The sequence below is a fragment of the Xenopus laevis genome, chromosome 1L, assembly GCF_017654675.1.
Source record: "Xenopus laevis strain J_2021 chromosome 1L, Xenopus_laevis_v10.1, whole genome shotgun sequence".
Lineage (NCBI taxonomy): Eukaryota > Metazoa > Chordata > Amphibia > Anura > Pipidae > Xenopus > Xenopus laevis.
In genome coordinates this window covers 128,288,394-128,312,370 of record NC_054371.1, presented here as the reverse complement: position 1 = coordinate 128,312,370, position 23,977 = coordinate 128,288,394, and the positions used below count along the sequence as shown (strand labels likewise).

The following is a 23,977-nucleotide window of genomic DNA, read 5'->3' as shown; positions in this document are numbered from 1 at the left end:
ACTATGTGATCCCCCCCAAAATAAATCTTAATGGAAGTTAACAATAAATGAACTAATGGTTCACTGAAGGTTACAGACTCCCTGCCGTTAAATGGGAAAGAGCAATTACTGATTAGTAAGTACTACTCTCACACTCCCCCCTTTTGTTCCACCCTAATTTACAAAGGCTGGATTAGAAAAAAAAAATGAAAACTAAAATAAAAATAAAGGGTCTTTCAAGCATAATTGTTGTGTCACATAGGAATAAAATGAGTGTGAAAACGATCTTAAGGGATATGGTGCAGTTCATTATGTTAAACAGCAAGGGCAGTGGTTTCCGTGTGTTCATAAAGACTGCTCTATTAAATTTACCTCCAGTCAATAATTAGGAGTCAACAAATAAACCCAGGCAATTAAATCAATACTGCTGGACAATTATGGTCCATAGACCAAGCTCAGTGGCACAGAAAGACTGTATATTTTACATAGCCGCATTAAATGGTCTGCTGCAACAATCAACATTATTACTCTTATCATTAGCCTAGATATAAAACTTTGTCTGATTCCGTGTACCATGAATCTATAGAGAATGTAAGTTCAACAACTGGGGAAAAAGAGCTTATTTCTGGCTTTATTTAAAAAAATAACAACAGCAAATTAATGTAAACGTCCTAATGTGCAAAAAGGAGCAGCTTAAACGGACTGTTATATTTTTAAATGCTGATGTGAAACTTACAAGAAGTTCATTCATTTGAGTACACGATGAGCTTCTTTCAAGACACCTTAAAGTAATAGGGCAATAAAGCCTTCCAATATGATAAGAGGACGGGGAAAAGGTTGTTTTTAACGATGAAACTGAACAACAGGATTAGGTTTCAGATATGACTGTGGGATGCGTTACCTGAATCCCCTCCTTCCAGCTTTAGTAAAACAGCTAAAGAATTTGTAGAAGACTCAATAGCATTAACCCAAAAAATGAGAAATGATATACAGTAAATGGCCCTTTGCTTAACAGCACCATCACTTAGATCAGATCGCCGTAATTACCGTTATATATCGGAGACACAGGGAGCTCCTATAATTTACAGGATCATGATTCTTGCACTTGAACTGTAACACTAAATCTAAATGAATTAACACTCCAATGCAAACACAAGAAGCCCTACTTAGCTTTGGAAGTCAAGGGGTTAAATGCTTCAGGTTAAAAAAAAGTGTCAGTAACCAGATGTCCCTATAAATATCAGTGGCATAAATGCATCACAATTTTCACAAGAGAGGGAGCAACATTCTGTTATAGTTTAAAAAAAAAAAAATCAATAGTGACCAAAAAGGAAACTTTTGTTGGTACACTATTTGTCCTGTTTATATTGCTATTTAGAGACAATCAGGAGCAGGATTTTAATGCTCTTAAAATTATAACTAGAGCAGAATGCGCACTTCTCTGCCTGGGAAGTGAAAGCTAAAACTTTCTGCATTTTTTAAATGTAAGATATTATGCTGCAGAAATGATTTTTAAGTCAATAAACAGAAATATATACAATAATTAGGTATTCCTTTCTGTATTTTATTCTTTACATCCTTTTAAAGTTAAATGAAGGGCTATAAGGAACATAATATAAAGAGCTTCATAGCAATGGAGCTGTATATATATATATATATATATATATATATATATATATTATAGCGGAAAAGCGCAGAACTCTGATTTCTAGTCGGCGATGTCTAATTTTCCTTGTTCTCCATACCTGCATGTATCATGTATGAGTATCAAATATTTCAACAGATCTCCCCCTATGAGGGATTTTTTCACAGGAAGAGAAAACTTACATGAAACAGAAGAAAAGTTTCATGGATTCTTGTAAATGATGTCAAAACAAAAGCAAATCTATGGCTTGAGATGCAGGGCTCTCACCTGCCAATAAACTGCCCTTGATCACTTGCAAGAGGGGATCCTCCCAGCTGACTGAATGTGCAGAGTTAAAAAAAAAAGAGAGAGACTTGAAAGGGAAGAAAAAGTATCACACAGGTCACAGCGGCAGTCTCGGCGGAACCCTCTGGGGTTTCAACTAGTCTCGCTCTTGTCATCCTCTATGCAGCTTTCCACTCTGCCCAGAAAATGTCGATAGGAAAATGTTTGAGGGGCCTCTTGTGGAAATTTTTTCATTCTTTCTGCATCGACAGGATGCCAAATCAATATTTAGTTCCCACTAACAAGCTGCTCGAGGTCTCAGTAGAAAATATTGCAGAGAGTGCGGGAAGACACAGTAATAAACAGCTGTCTGACTGTGAGGAAAACATGAATTGACTGGAAGCAGGTCCATAGTAAAAGGTCATTGCAACCCATGAACTCTTCAGGTGTCCCTATCAAGTGCTGACTTTAAAGTAGTAGCTTTTCCTGGGAGAGACGAAGAAACAGATACTTGTTTCACTAGCAGACAGCATGTATGCCAGCTAGATAATTAAATTAGTCAATCTGCTAAGATTCGACATGGGTTTTCCCTAGGTCCTTTTCTTCTTTGTTAACTCTTTGCCAGGAACTTGCTTTACATCAAAATCACAGCAGCCAATGTAAAAATGTAACTACTTCATTACCAGATTTTTGTTTTCTTGCCAGTACCGCTAGCTGTTTAAAAAGGCATTGCAGAACGAGCTACATCTTCTTCTCGTGCAGACAAAACCTATCACCGAATCCTGGGATATATTATACAATTGTTTTGTTGTTTATTAATCACCAAAAACACACACGTGCTGGGGCAATTATCATAAATGATATATAATAGTATAACATAGGGATATACAACAGTAAGTTACAAGTAAAACCAATATTAACTGTTTCTTTCTAAACAGGGCAAACTACTAGAAATGTGATTAATAGAAAAGTATATACAGTACCACATACTAGCACATGAAAACTGGAGATAGGCATAAGAGCACAAAACATGGCAATCCAGGGAATATGCAAGCTGTAAGTGTTACTATATTTATCATGTATGTGGAGTGCAGCACCAGGCCTTTGAAATAGGGTTCAGACACCTGAGCTATATAATAGGAATGGGCAATTATTTGAATATTGTCGCAGTGGGTATACCTATAGGCAAGTGCTTGTATAGACACTCAATTCCGCATTAGAATGTTTTGCAGCAACACTTGTTTCCAGGGGGGGGGGAACAGAGACCGCAGCTGGCACTTGTGACCATGGCCTAGGGATGTAAATAAGGTAAGGGAAGCAAGTGGCTTAAAATGTCTTGGCAGGAAATCACTCAACAGTGACTTAAAGCTAGTCAGTCTCACACCTTCTCTATTTAGATATATACATCATCTGAGTGGATCAAGCCAGCTGACAACCGCCACCTTTAAAGGCAGTGCGCAAAACTAGATATAATGGGGCCCCACAGCAAATAGTTTTTAGGCCCCAAAAATGTCAATGAGATTGACCTGTTTTACCAATATTTACTGAAATTGTATATAAATTGGGGCCACAATACCCGCTGGTCTGTTTCCTCTCTAGTTACGCCCCTGTTTAAAGGAATATCAAACTCTAAACAGAGATGGAGGTGGCACAATAGCAATACCACTCAATAAAGGACTGAATTATTCTGAGTTTAGGATCTATTAGACAATAACAGAGTTACCAAAAGATTTACTCTACATTCTGTGTGTCTTGTAAACAGTTTAAGCAAAATGAGGGTTAATTTGATCATCTGCAACTTGCAGACATGCTACTGATATTTGTTTTTATTTGGTAAGGTTGAGTTTCACATTCTGTATAGGTCCCCATTGTATGTAACAATGTTCTACATGTGGCACAACCAGTACCGCCATCAGAAATCGCAGGGCCCCATACGACAAAATTTCCTGGGCCCCCTGGGCTGCATCCACCGCAAGCCCCACCTACAGGTCCGCCCTCCCCACCCCACAGGTCTGCCCCCCCACCACACAGTAAAAAAACAAAAAAGAAATTGGTGGCTAGGGTTCCCACATGTTAATAAAAAATAAAAAGATATTGGTGGTCAAAGCCCCCCATAAAATAACATTTGTGGCCAGGGCCCCCTCATTAAAAAATATTGGTGGCTAGGACCCCACACGAGAAAAAAAAATTGGTGGCCAGGGTGGCCCCACATCATAAGAAAATTGGTGGCCAGGGCCCCTTAAACTTCCATGCTTTCCCAAAGTCAGCAGCTCTCAGAAAGATGGGGGGCCCGGCTGATCAAGTAAGTGTGGCGTGGCCAGGCCCCCCTTACCCTTGGGCCCCCTCCAACTCTCCCCCCTGTCCCCCCCTGATGGCGGCCCTGGGCACAACTGCCCCAAAGTCACCCCCAGCACAGTATTCCCTACCATCTTGCAATACCGAGGAACAGAGTGGAGACAGAGATACTACTACACGGGGTGGCATCAGAGAGGATACACAGGGGCTCATTTATAAACTGGGGCAAATTTGCACCTGGGCAGTAACCCACAGCAACCAATCAGTGATTAGCTTTTTTTCAGCCAGCTGCAGGTTGAACACCGAAAGCAATTGTCTGATTGGTTGTCATGGGTAACTGCAAAGGTTCAAATTAGCCCAGTGTTTATAAATAACCCCCAATGTGTTTTCCCACCAGTAGGGAAAACATATTGTTTGATATACTGTAAGCCGAATAATGTAGTCAGTTTGTATCCATTAGTCACATTTCTAATGGCTTCTTACAGGCTAGAGGGGAGTGCATGGGAATATGCTCCCCTGCATCAGAAATAATTTAGGAGCAATAAGCAGCCACATGGAATATGAAATAGAAGAGCAGCTTAAAATGTGATCACCCACTTATGGAAAAGTTACCCTGAACAGCTAGATGCATTGGGTTTACAACACTGATATGAGTGAAAGGGATTGTTCTTTTCAAGTGCACAGTATGCATATTTAGGTCAGGTGCATGCTCTAGATACATGGAGGTATATATACGCTTATTAAGATAGTCTGAGTTAGTTAGTAGTTGAATATGCATGCATTCTAGGAATAAAAGCTTGCTACTGTATGTACAAAACATAAACTTGATTGAATCAAGACTTAAACCCTCTAGTAAACTGCCAATAGAAATAAAAAAAAGATCATTAGACAGTGATGAGATGTTGTAAACTCTTTGCCTTGTTCCTTTATTCACTGTAAAGGAACGTGTAATGACTTTACAAATATATACACATAGGAACATTCTAGTTACCTGTCCTTCAAGAAGCTTCATTATGTGGTTCATCCATTCTTTATCATATTCCACCAACCGCTTCATGTTTGCTTCTTTCTAATGGGGGGGGGAAGGAAATACAATAATTAATGACAGACTTTGATGAAAGCATTTGTACACACAGAATGTAATAGATGAATCATATGTGAAGCACCTAGCATCAAAAGTCATCAAACGGTTAAATATACACATCGCAAAGGTGTATTTTATCAACAACAAGGAACAATTAATATCCCTCTGTCTTCCATAGAAGCACAAAAATGGCTTCATGGAGATAGTCCAGGTTTGTCCAGCCTACACAAAATTGATAGGACATCAGTGTATTCAGTATTTCCATTATGTCAACTGCACAGACTGCAAGATAATTATTTTGCCATTTATTCATTCATGCCATAAAACCGTTTATGATTCTAAAAAAAATTAATTTGTATAAAGTTGAATTGATTCTTTATTATTTAAACATGAAGCTGTCCAAATTCTTACCTCCCTCAACCAGTAACTACCAATGAGGTCATGGAGGGGAAGAAAACACAGATTAAAGGCAGGCAGGGGCTGTGAAAACAGGCCAGCTGTACATAACCTGACACTATTTGGGACCTACAACCCTGCCCTCATTTGCAAAACATCTAACATCTAACCTACAGATAAACCCAAGGATTTTAGGATGACCTCCCCATCATTACAAGGTACAAATGAATGCTCATTGAAACTGCACATTCAATCATCAGTAGGTGCCCATACATACTGTATTTTTGCAAAAATAATTTCATTTAGTTATTTCTGCTGTACTCAGTATTAAGAGTGTTGTTCAGTTCTAAATACAATTTGATCTTTATATTGCAAGGTTTAGGACCAGACAGATGTTAATATTGTAAACATATAAAGTCAATATAAAGTCAACCGTAGTAGTTTAAATGCTCCAAATTACCACCTGTGACTCTGTATATATTCATATTGTTTAGTGCAAAGTACCCAATACTAAAACGCTGATTTCCTTCACAGAACTTTTGTGCTGGAAGTGAATATCTGCATACTGTACCTCTTCATCCTGAACATCTAATATCTCATGCAGGTCAGTGCATGATATATTGAGGATAGAGGCTGCCAGAGATTGTGCTTTGTGAACAGATTTTTTGGATGGACCGTTGTTTGCTTCTTGAAGTAAGTTTGCTTGTCGGATTTCCTTTCTGATTTCTTCTGTATTTAACTGCAGCTCTTTAGCTAGGCTCTAAATGAAAAAAAAAAAAGTAATGTTTTGCCAAGTTAGTGTAAAGTAAGAAGTATTTACAAGTATTAAGACTTCCATTAACATGCACCCATCCTGTCACTGCCATTACAGTGAAGGGAATGACCACAAATTATTATAAATAATCCCCACTGTAGAAAATAAACTCAGCTTTTGTAGTCATTTCTAGATATAAATGCTAATCTGCACCCAGAAAGTTGTCTTCTTGTTGAAAGTGGGTTCTGGTTTGTGTCTTTCCAAATATAATGTAGGAAGATGGATGTAAAATAAAATGTATTAAAGACAAAATACAGTACATCCTTGGGATGTATTCATTTTATATCTTGGATACTGATTCAAATGTTGTGAATGGCAACTCTGTGCTGTATGTAGCAGTGCTAACAAGAAATGATTTGCTCCTGTTCTCTATATGTAGCAGTACAGAGTGACTACAAGGCATTAGGGCAAAATCACAAGGTCATGGCAGCAAGGGAATTTTGATGCAATAAAATGCCAGAATAACATCTCTTTGTCAGATATATATCTGGAAACCAACCATCTGTCACAGTTCCATGGCAGTCATTGGACAAAAACCCATGTGATCAAAACAACCATGTGTCATAGCAGAACATATCCCCATTTTCTCATACTCGGGAAAACATCTAGTTGTATCAGGAAGGACTTGGGAAGTGAATAACTATGAACCAGGGTGCTGTTTAATAGTGCATACCTTAATAATAAACTACAGTACATTTTTTTCATGAAAGAAATAACTACGTTTTTTTTACAGATAAAAATTAGTAAATCTGCAAATAATATCACTGTGCATTTTTATTTTTGGTTACTGATATGTGAAACAAAGCCTTTGCATTGTTGCCTTGTAGTAGAGAACACATGTTTTTATTTTATACTTCGTTGCTTATTTTAACTGTTGACTTTCCAAGTATCCTAGTTTTAAAATCCTTTTCATTGTGCTGCCTAATACAGAAAATTATTAAACTAAAGCACCAGAGTCCAACCCATTAAAATATGTACTGTAGATTAGGTGCATGCTTCAGTAACTGTAAACCATTCTCAGAATGTAAGAGCTCAGTCAGACACTTCATTTATTAAAATCCACTGAGCCTATTATTCCGTTTACAGCCTAATAGGTATTAACTGTCATTGTTCAGGCCTCTGATTCATTTAACCCACATCTCAGCTGCAACGTGATATAGATTAAGTACATTTATCAACAATATATCTTTTTATACTGTACATAGGCAAGCAAGATTTCTAGGAATGACAAATATGTAATAGGGGGCAGCATTTTGGGGAATATCACAGAATAATTAATAGAAGTGCTGTGGGCCAATTATCTGCTATTTCTAGCAGGGAAAACCCTTGCTCATTTATTGCGGATGCAACGTTGCATCCGCAATAAATGAGCAAGGGTTTTCCCTGCTAGAAATAACCCAAGTTGTGCCAGTGATTTCTCTGCTTTTCATGCTGAATTTGAGGTTGCCAACGCCTCCTTCATTGAGCACCTGGGACTCTTACAGTTCGGGAAGGCCAGGGTGTGCGAGGGTAATTTCTTCTCTATTTCCTATTATCTGCTATTACACATTTAGGGACCACATTATTGTCATAAACGGCCAATGGAAAGCTTTGGCATGGTGGGGGCTAAAGAAAAAACACCTAAATGGCATGCACGAAAATAACTATAAACTCTTACCTTTATTACTACTTTTAAATCAATTAAAAATGTGTATTCATGTCTTTCTGCAGTACTTTGTGACATATGCACAAAAGGCCCAAAAAGGCCTATGGCAGCATAAGTTAGTTAATTCTTGCATTGCAATGCGACGGAATGCATAGGAATCCAGCAGATATCAAGTGTAATTAAAAAAAAAATTCAGTGACTAAGCAGCAAGATATCTAGGATCATGGGACAGAAAGCTACCCAATATAGGCTCTCAAGAGACATCTGAGGGGTATATACTACCCGTCAATAAACAGATTCACAGCTGCACCATCCCACATATGTGTATTTATGAACAAGGTTTGTTTGAAACTATATCTGCGGCTACAATAAAATTAAATAATGTTTAAGACACCTAGATAGTCAAAAACTTGATCTTAATAAACCCAACAAATAAATAAATGTTACATACAATGAACAGCATGATTTTTTTAGGCGCAAAGATCCTAACAACACAGTTCATGAAAAGCAAGTTCATAAATGGAGTGTAAGATGTTGCTAAATGCTCCTCTGTGCACAATTGCTTTTCTTTCAAAGTTGCACTGTTTCATAAGAAATATAACAATCTAGTAACATAGTAGTAACTTTGGTTGAAAAAAAAAAGACACGTTCATCAAGTTCAAAACTATTAGCAACATAACTATTTATCTTCTCTTAATGAGAGATAAATAAATATAGAATAATACCTTTACAAATGTGGCAAGCTCCTCGGCCCTTCTGTTAACCAGCAGCAGTTTATTCTGAACTACTTCCAAAGCTTGTTCACTTTGTGCCGCTAAATTGTGAAGTTGCTGAGTGGCTGTGTTTTCCAGTTTAGATATGGCACGCTCCGATTCTGTCACTTTAGTCTCAAGGTTGCTGACCTTAACATTCTGCAAAATACCAAAAATATTTTCTGCTCGCAGAATAATAAAATAAGAAATATTGGTCCCCATTTTTCAGCACATTCCTTTTCCTTTATAGAGCTACAGTATCAGTAAAAATACATTATTATTTTATAAATTTGTAGTTTTTCTGAAACTGGGTGTGCATGTGTTTTGAACACTTGAATATCATCTCACAGGCTCTGCTGAATTTTGGTCAAGGTGAAGTTCCAAGCATGAGCAGAAAAGGAAGGAATTTGAATTTGGTTGATAATTTTGATTTTAAATGGAAAAGAAAACTTTCATAATAACACAATATTGTAAAATAAAAACATAGTAGTTGTCGCATTTTAAATTTGTTTATAGTTATTATCTTGTAGCTGATCACAGTCAATAATCATAGTAATTACATTCTTCAAGAAACATGGCCCCCCAGGGGCAAAAACTGATCAGTGTTCAGACGCTGCAAATTTCACCAACTTGCATTTTGCACTGGAATCTGCCGAGTGTGTTCGCGCTGGAGCTACGGATTTTGGATCTTTCTGGCCCTAGACTAAGGGGTTTATTTATCAAAGGTCAAATTTTTTATTTATGTGAATTTTTTTTAACTCTAATAAACTCAAATGATAGCTTATTTAAGAAAAAACTTGAATGGTAAAAATTAAATTCTGAGAGGTTGGGTTTCAACAATTTGAACCAAATATGAACGGAATTTGAATCAAATATGAACGGAATTCGAATCAAATACAAATGGAATTCAAATTGAGTTTTACTCCGAAAAAAACTTGAATGGCATGTAGGTAATTAACATCTACAAATGGTTCAACGGACCTCTGCCATTGACTTCTACATGAACTCGGCAGGTTTTAAATGGTGAACAGTAGAATGAGTTATTTCCAGGGTAGGTGGATGATAAATCTCAGATTTGAATTTTAATGCAAGTTGGTGGTTTTAAACTTGAAATTGTGAGTTTTGCCCAAAGACTTAACTGAACATTTGAATTTACCATTCGAACCTTAGTACATCTGCCATTAAGTATTCTGGGAAAGAAAACTTTTGTGAAAGCTGCTAGCAAAATGGTCATTGATGCTACTGGGAAAGCAGGCTGGGTACAGTGCCCCCCCTATCTTTATGGCACATAACACTGGATCACAGTGTATATGCAGCCTGATATATAAGCATGCAGCTGCATTATTCAATTGGTTAGTGAAAGGTATAGCTGTTAATTGTGTAGACGGAAGATCACATGGTGGGGAAACTGCTGCTGCAATTGCTGCATGGCCCTGCATGTTTGAACAAAGAGCCTTGGCAAAATCTTACACTAAAACCAAAAGTATTTGGCAATGAATGCTCATGCATTTAAGTAAAGGCAATTAAACACAACTGCACAGATTGAAAAAATGTGATTGCCATATTGTTGGCAGATTTGCACATAAACTACACCATATTATAATTATGGAACTTACTTTTATATACATTTTATGCATCTACAATTGTGACATTGGAAGTTTACATCAGTTAGGCTGGCATTGGGAGCTGCCATTTATATATTAATATGAACTCGTTGTGATTAGTATCTATTATATACAATAAATGCTAATACTGTATATAATTGCACATGCCATTTTTTGACACATGGAACTGAGTGGCCAATCAGCTCTTTCTTTTTCTCTTTCTTTTTCAAAACACATCAGTTAATAGTGTTGCTCCTGCAGAATTCTACACTGAAATCCATTTCTCAAAAGAGCAAACAGATTTTTTTTATATTCAATTTTGAAATCTGACATGGGGCTAGACATTTTGTCAATTTCCCAGCTGCCCCTGTTCATGTGACTTGTGCCTGCACTTTAGGAGAGAAATGCTTTCTGGCAGGCTGCTGTTTTTCCTTCTCAATGTAACTGAATGTGTCTCAGTGGGACATGGGTTTTTACTATTGAGTGTTGTTCTTAGATCTACCAGGCAGCTGTTATCTTGTGTTAGGGAGCTGCTATCTGGTTACCTTCCCATTGTTCTTTTGTTTGGCTGCTGGGGGGGGAAAGGGAGGGGGTTGATATCACTCCAACTTGCAGTACAGCAGTAAAGAGTGATTGAAGTTTATCAGAGCACAAGTCACATGACTTGGGGCAGCTGGGAAATTGACAATATGTCTAGCCCCATGTCAGATTTCAAAATTGAATATAAAAAAATCTGTTTGCTCTTTTGAGAAATGGATTTCAGTGCAGAATTCTGCTGGAGTAGCACTATTAACTGATTCATTTTGAAAATCTTTTTTTTTCCCATGACAGTATTCCTTTAAACCCCAATAGGTGTGATAGTATATTTAGGAAAACATAAATAGGTTAATTTGCAGTATATGAATACTACTCTAGTTCAGGGAACTGCCTGGTTTTAGCCCCAGGGGGTCATGTTTCTTGTACTTACATGAGTGAGGGCGAACTCTTGCCATATCAGTCTATGTATATTCATGCAACCACCTTGGACATTCATGTATGAATATAATTACGTTCTTTGCTTTCATTTGAGTAGAAATGTTCTTGCACATTTCAGTGGGTGAGTAACCCATTTATTCAGCAGCACACACTTATTAATGAGTTAACAACCTGCCCTGAATTGTGTGCATAAAGCTCCATTTTCTACTAATCATATTACAGAGGGTGGAAGTGTGCAGAATGTGGAATAACAAGAAAAGAAAGAAACTGGAAAGTGCTTGCAGTACAGCTATATCTTCATTGACTTTGAATATAAACTTTAGTATGAGCATGCATAAGAGCATGAAATTGTGTGTCTACAGTTTAATATCAAGTGTTGGACAATTAATTCATGGATACAGTAGGCAGGATGTATAATCAATTGGATCACACAGTAAACCCAAGTAAAACTGTGCATGTGTTCCCCAACAGAGTCGTTTCCTAAACACTGCTGCATCAAATATTGCCCTGGGATAAGCAGTTCTGTATACCTGAGAATGAGTTCCTTCTGGTTTTCAAGTTATGAATTTTAGATTAAATCCACTAAGAATTAGAGGCACCAGTTTGCAAATCAAAACCAGCCTGTGTGACATATGTCACTGAAATCTTTGTGCATCTTTTTAGGCAAAAATCATGGTTACGGTGGTCGTCATATATTAGAGAGAAAAAAAAGTCTGCAAATAAATCCAGCAGATTGATAAAGCACAAAGCACACAGCATGTGCACAAATGCTATTTACCTTTTTTTCCAGGTCTTCTCTTACTTTGTGGTACATCTGCTCATACTGTGCCTTTTCTTTTGTAGCTACACTAAGCCTCTGCTTTAATGAATCAATTGATGTCTTCTTGTGAGAACATTCTTCTGTCAATGCCTTCACCTAGAGGATAACCACAATGAAGAATTAATCATGATCGAAACAAATGACTAATGCAATGCTTATTAAGAGACAGTCCATGTACAACACAGATCTAAAGCTGATGGAATTTTATAGCATATCTTACAACATGGCTTACAGAGCCATTTGCCTTTGTGTGATTTGCAACAAGTGATTTAAAAATAAGAGTCAGATAAATACTGCAATAAGATTGGAACGCCTGGAACATTCTAATAACTCCTCAGGTTTGTGTTTTCTTTATACAGGTATGGGATCTATTATCTTGATTCCTGTTATCCAGAAAGCTCTCAGATATAGGAAGGCTAGCGGAATGTAGCATTTACTATAGGGATGCAATGAATCCAGGATTCGGTTCGGGATTTGGCCTTTTTCAGATATGGCTGAATCCAAGTGCCTGGCCAAACAGAATCCAAAAAAATCACATGGCTTTTCATCACACTAACAAGAAAGTAAAATAATTTTTTTTAGCTGCGCAGTTTTCATTCTCTCTCATTTCCCTAATTTACATATGCGAATTAGGGTTCGGCTTCGGTTTGGTATTCTGCTGAATCTTTCACAAACGATTTGGCCAAATCCTAAAATAGCATCCCTAATTTACTAGTCACTTGTTTAAAAGCAAATAGCTGTTTTTTTGCTATTGGTTACTTCACCTGGGGAAATTCTGCTCCTTATATTACATACCGGATATATTGTAAGAATTAAACTGCTTTTGATAATCTTTACTTTTGAGAATAATAATGACAGGTTTTGCTTTTTTTACTAGAACATGTTTATCATTTTCATTTTTAAAGCTTATTTACTGCTGTGGACTTTGCTAAAAAACGTACAGTGTAGATACTTGCAAGAGTTTACACGGAAATGTAATACCAGTCAGTAAAAGGACTAACATCAATGGGGGCCAACAGATTAATTTTGTTACCGATTCAGCTTACAGCAACATTATTATGATCAGTATTATGTTTTAGTTTTCTATCAAGGTAACGCCCGTCATGGGAAGATTTTAGCTGGTCTCTGGTGTATTATTATTCAGCACATGTAATACTTGTTACTGCACTGCAAGGTGATTTCGTGAATAATAGGTTAAGGGAATAAATATACAGTGTGCATTACCTTCCTTTCAAGACTTTCTAACATATCTTTGCTAGGTCTCTCGTTTTCCTGGTAGGTTTTCAGGCGCGTTTTCTGATCCTCTATCAAATGCCTTTTCATGTTGACATCCCTTTCCATTCGTGCAACCCTTAAGAGAGACGAGAGACCCGTGTTACTACTATGCAATTCAGATTTATCGTCTTATAGAATGAAACAGATGCAGTGTCTGTGCAGCCTTGCTATCAATAAAACAAGTTATTTTACACAAGGAAAACATTGCTCTTCATATTATTCAACCCTTTTAAAGTTGGTGAATTCTAGAACATGTTTGCCGTTACTTTTCCAATAAAGAAAATACAGTATCACGTGTATAGATATGAAGGAGACTCGTGCAATAAGACAATATATATTCGTGGGCAACAGTCAAAAAATAACACCCACGGAAGAGCACTGCAAAATTGTGTCTTGCAGATAAAAAGAATAAAATAAATCAACATTAGGCTTTATCAGGAAAAAAATAGTGCTCGGCCTGCACAAGTATAAGCCGAAAAAATATACAACTGCTGTATATTTCCCAGCGTAATGGCTGAATTAACATATTTGGTTTATGAACTAGTAAAACAGTAATCGGTGCTGTTTTTTGGTAATACATTTAATAGGTGTGCAGGACATCAATATCACGATTTCAAAAATTTACTGCAGAAGCAAATATTTCGGATGCAGCACCAACCTCACTCAAATGACTTCATCAGATAAACTGTGTTTGATTCGATCAAATGGAAAATCTACATTTTATTCCGGAAGTATTTTTTTCATTTGATTCATACAATAGTGATCAGATCAATGTCCCGGAAGCACAAAATCACTTTCATGAGTAATGGATACCATTCCATTGATTTGGAATGCGTTGTTTGTGCTGAACCTATATATTTGCGATAACACATTGAAACAATTTGTTATTTGTTTTTTTGAACCAATTGTTCCATAATGAGAGTTCATAAGTTTAGTGTTTTAAGACCATGAGGGCACAGGCTATAAAACATTTTCTCCACCTAGCCAATAATAAATGCTTGCATTATACTGCTATATATTTACAAATACACACCTAGATGCACCAGTAAACATGCATACACCTGCAAGCCAATGGTACAGACTACACCCAAAGCTTTTAACAAAGGTATAGTTAAAAAAAATCTCATGTTTATGGTATAATGGAAACCCATTATACAGAAAGTTCAGAATTACGGAAAGGCCTTCTTCCATAAAAGCCAAATTTTTTAAAATGACTTTCTTTTTCTCTGTAATAATAAAACAGTAACTTCTACTTGATCCAAACGAAGATATAATTAAGCCTGTTGGGTTTATTTAATGTTTACATTATTTACTAGTAGACTTATGGTATGAAGATCCAAATTACGGAAAGATCAGTTATCCAAAAAACCCCAGGTCCCGAGGATTCTGTATAATAGGTACCATACCTGTACTACTATGGGGCCTGAAAACTGATTATAATGTTGTGGGGGCCCCATTGTTTACAAGCGACACAATTAATGGACAAATAAAGCTTAAACACAGCATTTCTAGCCATGTTAATTTTTAGGGTTTAGCTGTTAACAGAGACACATGTTGGTGGCTACTCCTTTAGGTACAGTCCTGGCTAGGACTGTACCTAAAATTTTACTCCATGTACAGTACAGGGTTTACATCTAAAAATCTAAAAAAAAATTTGGATTTTTCTCGGCCCTGTGTGATATTAGCCTAAACTTTTTTTCCCAGCCATTTTTTATTATTCTTATTATTCTATAATTCAAGTGCTTGGGTAAATTACAGTTCAAAGGGGGTATAATGGGGAAGTTTTTCGGCATCATTACATTTTTGAGGAAAGATTAATCCTATATTTGAAAATGAAGGTTGTGTAAAATGTCTCCTTTAAACATTAAATAAAACCAATAGGCTGGTTTTGCTTCCAATAAAGATTAATTATAACTTAGTTCGGATCCAGTACAAGGTACTGTTTTATTATTACAGAGAAAAAGAAAATGATTTTAACATTTTTTAATTATTTCATTAAAATGAAGTCTGTGGGAGGTGGCCTTCCCCTAATTCGGAGCTTTCTGGATAATGGTTTTCCAGATAATGGATCTTATACTTGTATTGTTACTAACTTTAAGAAGGAAAGATATGTATTTTAAGCAAGCATATGAAAGGGTTATCATGCATATGTCATGCAACTAAGCTATAGTAGCATGCACACAGAAAAAAATATTTCATTGAGTTTTCAAAGAGCTACAAATACTCACTGGATGACTAACAGAAAATAAATCCTTAATGAGTAATCTATGGCACACACATGTAAAATAACAGTAATGTTTGTTCTTACTATATTACATGCAGTAAATTATATGCAGCCCTAGAGTGCAATACCATTAAACTTGAACTTGACAGCTGATAAGATTATACAGGTCAAGTCTGTTCATACTCGGTAATGTTTATCTACAGTATTTAAAGGAAAAATATTGCATTTTACAAACAGGGCTCAAAGTAAAGAACGCTAAAACATGTTAATACAGGTATGGGGTTCATTATCCAGAAACTTTTTTAGCTAGAAATTCTCTAAATTATGGAAATACATCTACCATAGAGTCGATTTAAAGCAAAATATTATAATTTTTATATAGGACTTCTGTGTTCTCTGTAATAAGTACAGTACCTTGTACTTCATGGTTACTATTTTGACTGAATCCATATTGGTGGCAAAGCAATCCTATTGGTTTATTTAAAGTTGAAATTCATTTTAGCAGGCTTAAGGTATGGAGAACTAAATTATGGAAAGATTACTTATTCAGAAAACTCAAGGTATTGAGTATTCTGGATAACAGGTCCTTTACCTGTATAAGTTATAAATCACAGGGGTCCCTCGTTATCTGCAATTCTTGCTTTTAGTGTGTGTAAGCTGAAAACTAATGTAAAATAGTCATGAAAAACAGATTAATTTTGTGCAATAGCTTCTGAACTAATCATGTCTTAATCATCGGAACATCTAGTTTGCCAAGTGAGAACAAGTATACACATAAGGTGCAATGTTTACTAAATCCATGTTCCACATATATATATATCCCTGTATGATGAGCATTATATATATCTCTCTCTCTCTCTCTTTAAAAGTGCAACATAAATGTAGCAGTACTATGTAAATACCAGATAATAGTGATAACAGCCTGAAAATCTAAATATTATAGTTGCTATAACGGACTGATAAACATTTTGGTGGCAGTTTATTATTATTCCGTACTGATAATTCTCGGAAAAGTTCACTTTTAAAGGCTATAAGAAGTGTAATTATGTTGTTTTCAAAATCTCCTACATTAATCCTGATGTAGAATGTTCATTTGATCCTGATGTTTGCACTTCCTTGCTCTTTGATTTCCCACTGTGAAAGGAAACTCAGACAAGACGTACATGCTGAACTCCGTAGACTGTTACCTGCACGCTCCTCCAAGCGTAATGAAGCACAATTTAGTTGAAGAGGATTCAAGTCACACATGTACCATTGGGCAATTTCATATGTGATTCCCAAAGCTGTGTGTAACTATATGCAGTTTATCAGTCAAAAGGCATATATGTTTGAATAAAAGTAAATTCTGCCAACCAATACATGTGTTGTTCAGTACAGTAACAATGGTGCATTGTTTTTGTTTGTCTCATTTATCAGCCAGAAACTCAGCAACAAATATTCCATTACTTGTATTTATTTTACTTTCTGTGATAATTGGTAAGCACATCAGGATCTTGTGTCTCGTTAATTTGCTGCAAGGATCCTTCTAATAAATTTGTGTAGGGACCCATAGGGTTAATATGCCCCTATGGCTCCAATTCCCTACACTTCCTGATCTCCATAGTTGCTGGGCAGATGGCCATGTAGCTAGATGTAAATTGCATAACCAAGTTATTGGCCAGGAGGCGCTGTGACCACACCCTGTCACACTTTGGTATAGTGAGAGAGAAGGGATGATCTTCCTCTTTGGCTTCTGGCTGCTGACCCAGCTGCATGTTCCAGGGAGCCTGGGTGCAACAAGGCCCAGTAAAGCCATGTGCCCTAGAGGGACCAGTACCTCTAGAGAGATGAGTCGGGGAGCAGGGACCCCGTGAATGAGGCCAGCTAGAGATAGGTTACTACCTGTAATAGTACTCTGTAGGAGAGTAAGATAGGCAGGTTAAGTAGCAACAGCAGCTTGGCTCCAACTAGGAGGGATAGCAAGGTGGTGGCTCTCCCCTCAGGCAAGACTGGCCTGTAGATAGGGACACAGCCTAATAGTGAATTAGGGCTAGTGAGTTCCCTGATCCAAGCTGTGGGATCCATGTCACGGTGCTGAGATCCTGAGGCTGTATCTATCCTGGTGTGACGCTATCGCCTCAGGGAGTTCAAATGTGCTGTCTCTGAAGGACATGTTGTAGCCATGTTATGATTATCTGCTGGGCCTCTGTGGCTTTGTAAGTACAACCCTGTGGATCATTTGTCTCTGACAAATAAAAATGTTATTCTGTTTACCTGCAAGAACTTCCTGGCACCCATTCTTTTCCTATTATTGTACAGTAGCCTGTGGGAGTTAAACTACACCACAGCTTTCAGCTTCCATTTAGCAAAGTCTGAAGCGTTAGAGCCACTAGTGATATGCAGGCCGGGATTCCCTGACACACCCGACCCTAACCAGCCCTCCCGAATCCGTGCTTCCGGGTTGCTTTTATAGACCCACGTCGCCCCGCCCCACTGTTGACGTAACAAAAGGGTGGGGCGAGCAGGCGCATCGTCTATAAAAGACGAACCCAGAAGTGGGAAGCTTGCATTTGACGGTGGCGGGCAGGGAGAGCAGGAGAAGAACTCAACTCGCACCTGCCCGCAACGAACCGTGCGAGGTGTGCCTGTCCCGCGGCCCGCACATCAGAGTCACGTGTAACCCATGCTCTAGTGCACTAGCTGGTGATTAACCCCGCAAGTCTGTATAGCCCAAAATAGTGTTACATTTTTCTTAAAGTATTTATGACATTATATTAACTCATGATTAGTATGATTCGATTCCTTACAAATAATGGCATGCTGTGGACTATATATGGGGCACTGCCAAATTAAATGTCCCTTTTATAATATGTGCTAGTATACCTTCTTTTATTAAGTCTATCCAGTTTTAATAAATGCTGAAAGAAGAACTCAACCAAGGAAACAACAACCACCTTTAAGAACGATCTTAAAATGAAAACTGAATATAACCTTTATCTCATACAAATAAAAAACTTACTAAATATAACCAATTTAATTTTTTTTTTAATTCTATACTGTTTCTGAAATAATCAAGTCCTTACTATTCCCTTCTCACAGCAACCTGTCTCCCCACCTACATTTTTGAGTTGGTGTATTTTAAAGGAAAGTTAGCTCCACATCAATATATTTGGCTTGTGAATTAAAATCGGATTCCTTCTTGAATAGAGAGAGAGAGAGAGATTTCCAAGAGGGGGATAGATAGGATTAAATTGATTATTTCTGGAAACGGTAGAGAATTTTTGATTGATTATATTTATGAAGCTTCTTATTTTCATTAGATAGGTGTTCCCCTTTAAAGAGTACAGATCAATACAAGGGAGAAACCTAGAAGGAAAAGTTTGTTTTGTTTTTAACATATTTTTGTACAGATAAAATAAACACTGATTTTATTGATTAGGTGGATTCATTTCTTAAAGATTCAGCTATTCTGTTCAATGTGACATTTAAGCTTAACGTTTAAAATTTAATACACAAACATTTATTATGAATTTATATGTTTAACTTATAAGCTCCTTGCAGTCATTTACAACGGAAGCTATAGAAAAGACTGTCACCTATTCCACAAGGAATGGAACATAAGCAGGGGCCATAGAAATCCCCTTGTAGGTTCCATTTGCCCCCTAGTCTAACATTCTGTCGGACAGCAGTGTTTTAAATGAATATTTTCAGACTTTTTGCTACAGTAGATATGACTTCCATCTCTTATCCATTTGTGCTAATCAATAAAACTTTGTGATAACTAAAACAATGAACCTGTGATTTATTCAACTATTGGTCCTAGTTTGAAGTTTTTATTTTTAATGAAATAATACATTCTGTCCCCATCAATGTGAAATAGGTAATTGTGAGCTCTGTATATGTATGTCTGGCATTTTACTATTATTCTTCTATATGTTTAATTTAATCGGCAAACATGAAAAATCAACACAAGGTGGAATCCAAATAACTATGCTTAACATTCTTTTGAACAATCTAGCCCACGACTAATTTGGCATAATGGCGAAGGCACAATCTGTAATAAATGGCATATCATTACTATGATGTCTAGCCAAGAATCATAATATGTAATAAAATGCCAATTTCTTGCAAGATGGCTGTGAAAGCTATTTGCATTAAAACCCCTGGATGATTAGGAAAAAAAATAGAGAGAGAAAAAAAAAAAAGAGGAACGCCATAATTTGTAAACTATTACAGTGCTCTTGAATTCTGATTTTTAAAAGGCCTCAATTAATCCAAATCTAAACAAACAAAACTGTCCTTTTGCACTCGTTAGACATTTAAGCTTTGGTACTTAATCCAGTTTAAGCAGCTAAACCTTGACACATCTCTCAGCCCCTAGGCAAGGAATTACTGTATCTGAAACATTCCTCTTAGCTCTGCACTGATTTGAATTTACATCAAGGATCATTAAGTCCACTCTGGGGTCTCTGTCTAACTTTGGTTACTGCATCGAATCATCCAAGTTCACACAATTTGTGACCTTCAGTTACACTTCTCAGCTTTCTTGTAAAACCAGAAAATCCATCTGCAATCTTAAACTCAAAACAGAGAAATGAAAAACAAATGTAAAGCATTAACACCTCTGTCCGTCTCCCTTAACTGCCCCTAAAAATATGCAAGGCTAAAATTCCGTCTGAGAATGTTATTTAAAAAAAAAAAAAAAAAAAAAGTGTGCGTGGATCCATATATGCCACAGGGTGGCAGCAAACACAATGGATCAATAAGGGAAAAGTTGAAAAGAAATGTAAACCATACCTCTCCTGCAGTTCCCGAATACGGTCCTCTTTTTCCTGGACTTCATTTTTCAAATATTTAATCGTTGTGGTTTGCTTCGTTATTTCAACAGTCATATTCTGAAGTAGATAGAAAAAAAAAGGCATAATAAATGATCTCGGTGTAGAATTTAATTCAACTCTGGTGCTACTGGGAGGTCCGCAACATACTGAATTACTGTGTGTTGTCTGGATTCCAGCACTGAAGGGATTAAATGTGCAATCACTCCATAAAACATGTTTGTACAGACAAGCAATGATGTATAATATTACAAATTTTAGTCAATTTCTCTCCCCTCTACACCAACATAAATCTCCTGGAAATAAAACAGTACACTAAACACAAAAATATATATATATATACAAATTATAATATTCTTTGCTACTACAAATGTAAAACATATTTCCCCTTATTCAGAAATTCAAGCAGACGTCATATTAACTTAATACAAAAGTCTGGATATTAGTTTAACGGTTTTTGGCATGACAAATTTCAGTTGATAAATAACCTTTCTGCAAACTTTATTGTGTGTGTGTCTCTTTCTTTTTCTTAATGGAAATGAACAGAACGGATGCATTTACTTTATGTATTACATTAACTACGGTCGTCTCTTTCCTGTGAAGGTAAAGGTGTTGAATTCATTTCGATTCACATTATTTCTCAACATAATTTACATTTGCAAAAAAAACATAATATATGTAGGGGAAAGAATGAAGGCATTGCTTAAAGGAAAAGTAAATTACTTATATTTATCATAAACTATACATGCCCAGTTTGGTTAGCCAGTTTAGCCAAATGTGCCTGACTGCTGGGAAGGTTTCACCAGGCTATCCTATCATCCTTTTGGATCATAATGTGTCAGATAATAATGAATAGAACACTGCTTTTACTCATGCTCCCTTTAAATATGACTTTTTTTTTTTCAGGACAAACACAGCAAAGAATAATGTCCTGCCAGAAACCAAAATCACTGCTATGTGGGCTACATGTTCTTTTATTCATATCACAGATGCTAAGATACTGTATGCAAGCATTAAAACTACAGGCATGGGAAATATCTGAAAAGCTTGGAATATGGAGTTTTCCATATAAGGGGGCTTTCCATAATTTGGAGCAGCATCATAAGGCTAATAAAGAACATTTAAAAATCCAAAAACCGCAATAGACGCCATACAACCAATGTATTTTTTAAGGCTATGTGACCAAACAAATCAGATGATAGTCTCCACTGTCAGATGGGGTAAGGTTGTGGGGGCCCATCCTTGTATGCTGCCTGTGGGCACATTTTAGCTGGCAGGCAGAAGTAAATTGTACCTGAAAGACTGGAAAGTGCTTCTGGCTCCCAAATGCACTACATACATCTATTGGTGTCCCCTGACATGCTGTAGAGCAGCAAGTAGAGAGATCAGTAAGCAAAGGATATATGCATGATGTGTGCTAAAAAAATCAATTACTGCCACACAACTAAAAGCTTTAGCTTCACTGACTAAAGTACTGACTGATAAATGCAAAAGCAAATTTGACACTTGACAAAGGGCCACATAGGCCTGAAACGTTGTTCATTCGAGATCCAAGCCAGAGAATGCAATAAAGGCTTTTTAAGAAAAGATACGCTTTGGATGGTGCTGTGATTCTATTTACGTATTGTTTATCCGGTTGGAGTGGACAACCCTGCACGTGCACCATTTCGATAAAATTTTGGTTTGGGTGAGTGCTGACCTATTACTCCAAAGCAAATTTGAGTACAAGTCACTTTTTCTCATAAGAAATTGCATGAACTGCTTCTAACAGCCCCCCACATTAGAGCTGGTTTAAATAATAGTATTTCTCTAACATAAGTCCCATAATGAAGACTCTGGCCCCTGCACTAGAAAGGAACATATGCCACAGATCCCTTATTATCCACATGCTCTTTCAATGCATCCCCTTATCCTATGCATGTGTGTTCCAACATGACCGTCTGAACAGGCAGGAACCTCCCTGTGTGGGGGTTCAGAGTTCTCAATAGTCAGAGCTAGATTTAGAATCGCCATCCCCCTAGGCCAGGCTGTCTCTTGCCTCCCACCAACATTCCTGCGACCTGCTCCTCTTCTTTAAGAACCCACCCCAAAACTTGACCTGCATGTAGAGCTACCAAAAGAAAAGAAAAAGAAGCCATACGGAGGAAGGAAGATTTAACAGGTAGCTCAGTATCCAGTGCCGCTACCTAGGAGATTTGACAGGTAGTGAAAGTACATTCCTCAGAGAAGTTTCCTAGTAATACAGCAAACAGGAGGCATGCACCCCTAAAACTTTTTCACCTTAGGCCCGGGGTCTTTCCACAAAAATACTTTTGTTTTCCCCCATCTGGAGTGTGGGCTCTGTTAGCAATTTTAAGGTTATAGGTGCCCTTTAAAGGATATATTATGAGAATAATGCAAATGATAAACCACTCTGTAAAGTGCTGTAGAATATTTATCTTTATCTATATACAGCATATTAATAGCTCTGTTGTTTAGCACTAAACTTGATCCATTTTGTTGATCTTATTCTCTTATAAAAGGCACAGCATTAATGCATTGGATATTGCCTTTAAGGTATTAGTACAAGTTCTCATCATAAACAGCTACATTGCCACTATATCATTTTAAAATCTTCTTTCCAAAATACTAGACTAGAATAGTACCTAAAAAAGTTGCTCAGTGCCTAATAAATCACAGTAGCAGCAATGTTAATTTTGTAGCAAAATAAATGATCTGCTGCAGTCTGCCGTTAAGTTCGGCTATCCTGCATGGTGTTTCAGCAATTCTGCACTATTCATAGTATGAAGTGAAAGACCACAAAGCTTTAATAATGAGAACAGATGTTTAAAGGGACAAAGGTAACATGGATCATATGTGCTGGAACAATCAATGAGCCAACCTAAGATCAGAACTGTACATGAAAGAATCTAAAGCCTGAAAGCTTTAGCAGGAAGAAAAGAGGAAGGAAAAAAACTAGATCAAAACTACACCCTTACTAATGACCCCAGCACATGTATAAACCTCTGTCCAATTTTTCCTTTGCGTTTGCATTCTTTTCTATTGTTGTCAGCTGTCCTCCAAAGCCTTAAGTGCTGGCTAGAGCAGTAAGTGAGCAGCTCTTTAGGAAACTGACAGGACTAAGAGATCATAGATCCTGTTGTAGCATGCACAACACGAGTACTAAAGAAAGCACATCCTCCCTCCTGAGCCTAATGTCCCAGATCTGCTACTACGGTCCTAGGCCCTCTGATCATGAACTGTTGCATAAAGGCATGAGTTCACTTTTATTTTTTTTTAGTTCCATCTGCTTGACTATATCCATTTCACTTCATCAACTGGCACACGAGGAGTTTATATTTTTCTTTTAGAACAGCGTGATGCAGAAAATAGGTGCACTCGCTGGAGCTTG

The 23,977-nt window shown here is 37.1% G+C and overlaps 1 protein-coding gene across 5 annotated transcripts in view; it reads right to left on the bottom strand.

The window, feature by feature from the left end:
* Positions 1-23,977, bottom strand: part of cntln.L (centlein L homeolog) — a 135,528-nt gene that overhangs the window by 6,065 nt on the left and 105,486 nt on the right. For all 5 annotated transcript variants that reach the window (XM_018257347.2, XM_018257356.2, XM_018257324.2 and 2 more), the window contains exons 21-26: positions 20,549-20,646; positions 13,498-13,624; positions 12,232-12,369; positions 8,848-9,033; positions 6,235-6,423; positions 5,175-5,252 (exon numbers count right to left, since the gene is read on the bottom strand). In XM_018257347.2, coding sequence (XP_018112836.1) covers positions 5,175-5,252; positions 6,235-6,423; positions 8,848-9,033; positions 12,232-12,369; positions 13,498-13,624; positions 20,549-20,646 — 816 coding nt within the window. The remainder of the gene's footprint in view (positions 1-5,174; positions 5,253-6,234; positions 6,424-8,847; positions 9,034-12,231; positions 12,370-13,497; positions 13,625-20,548; positions 20,647-23,977) is intronic.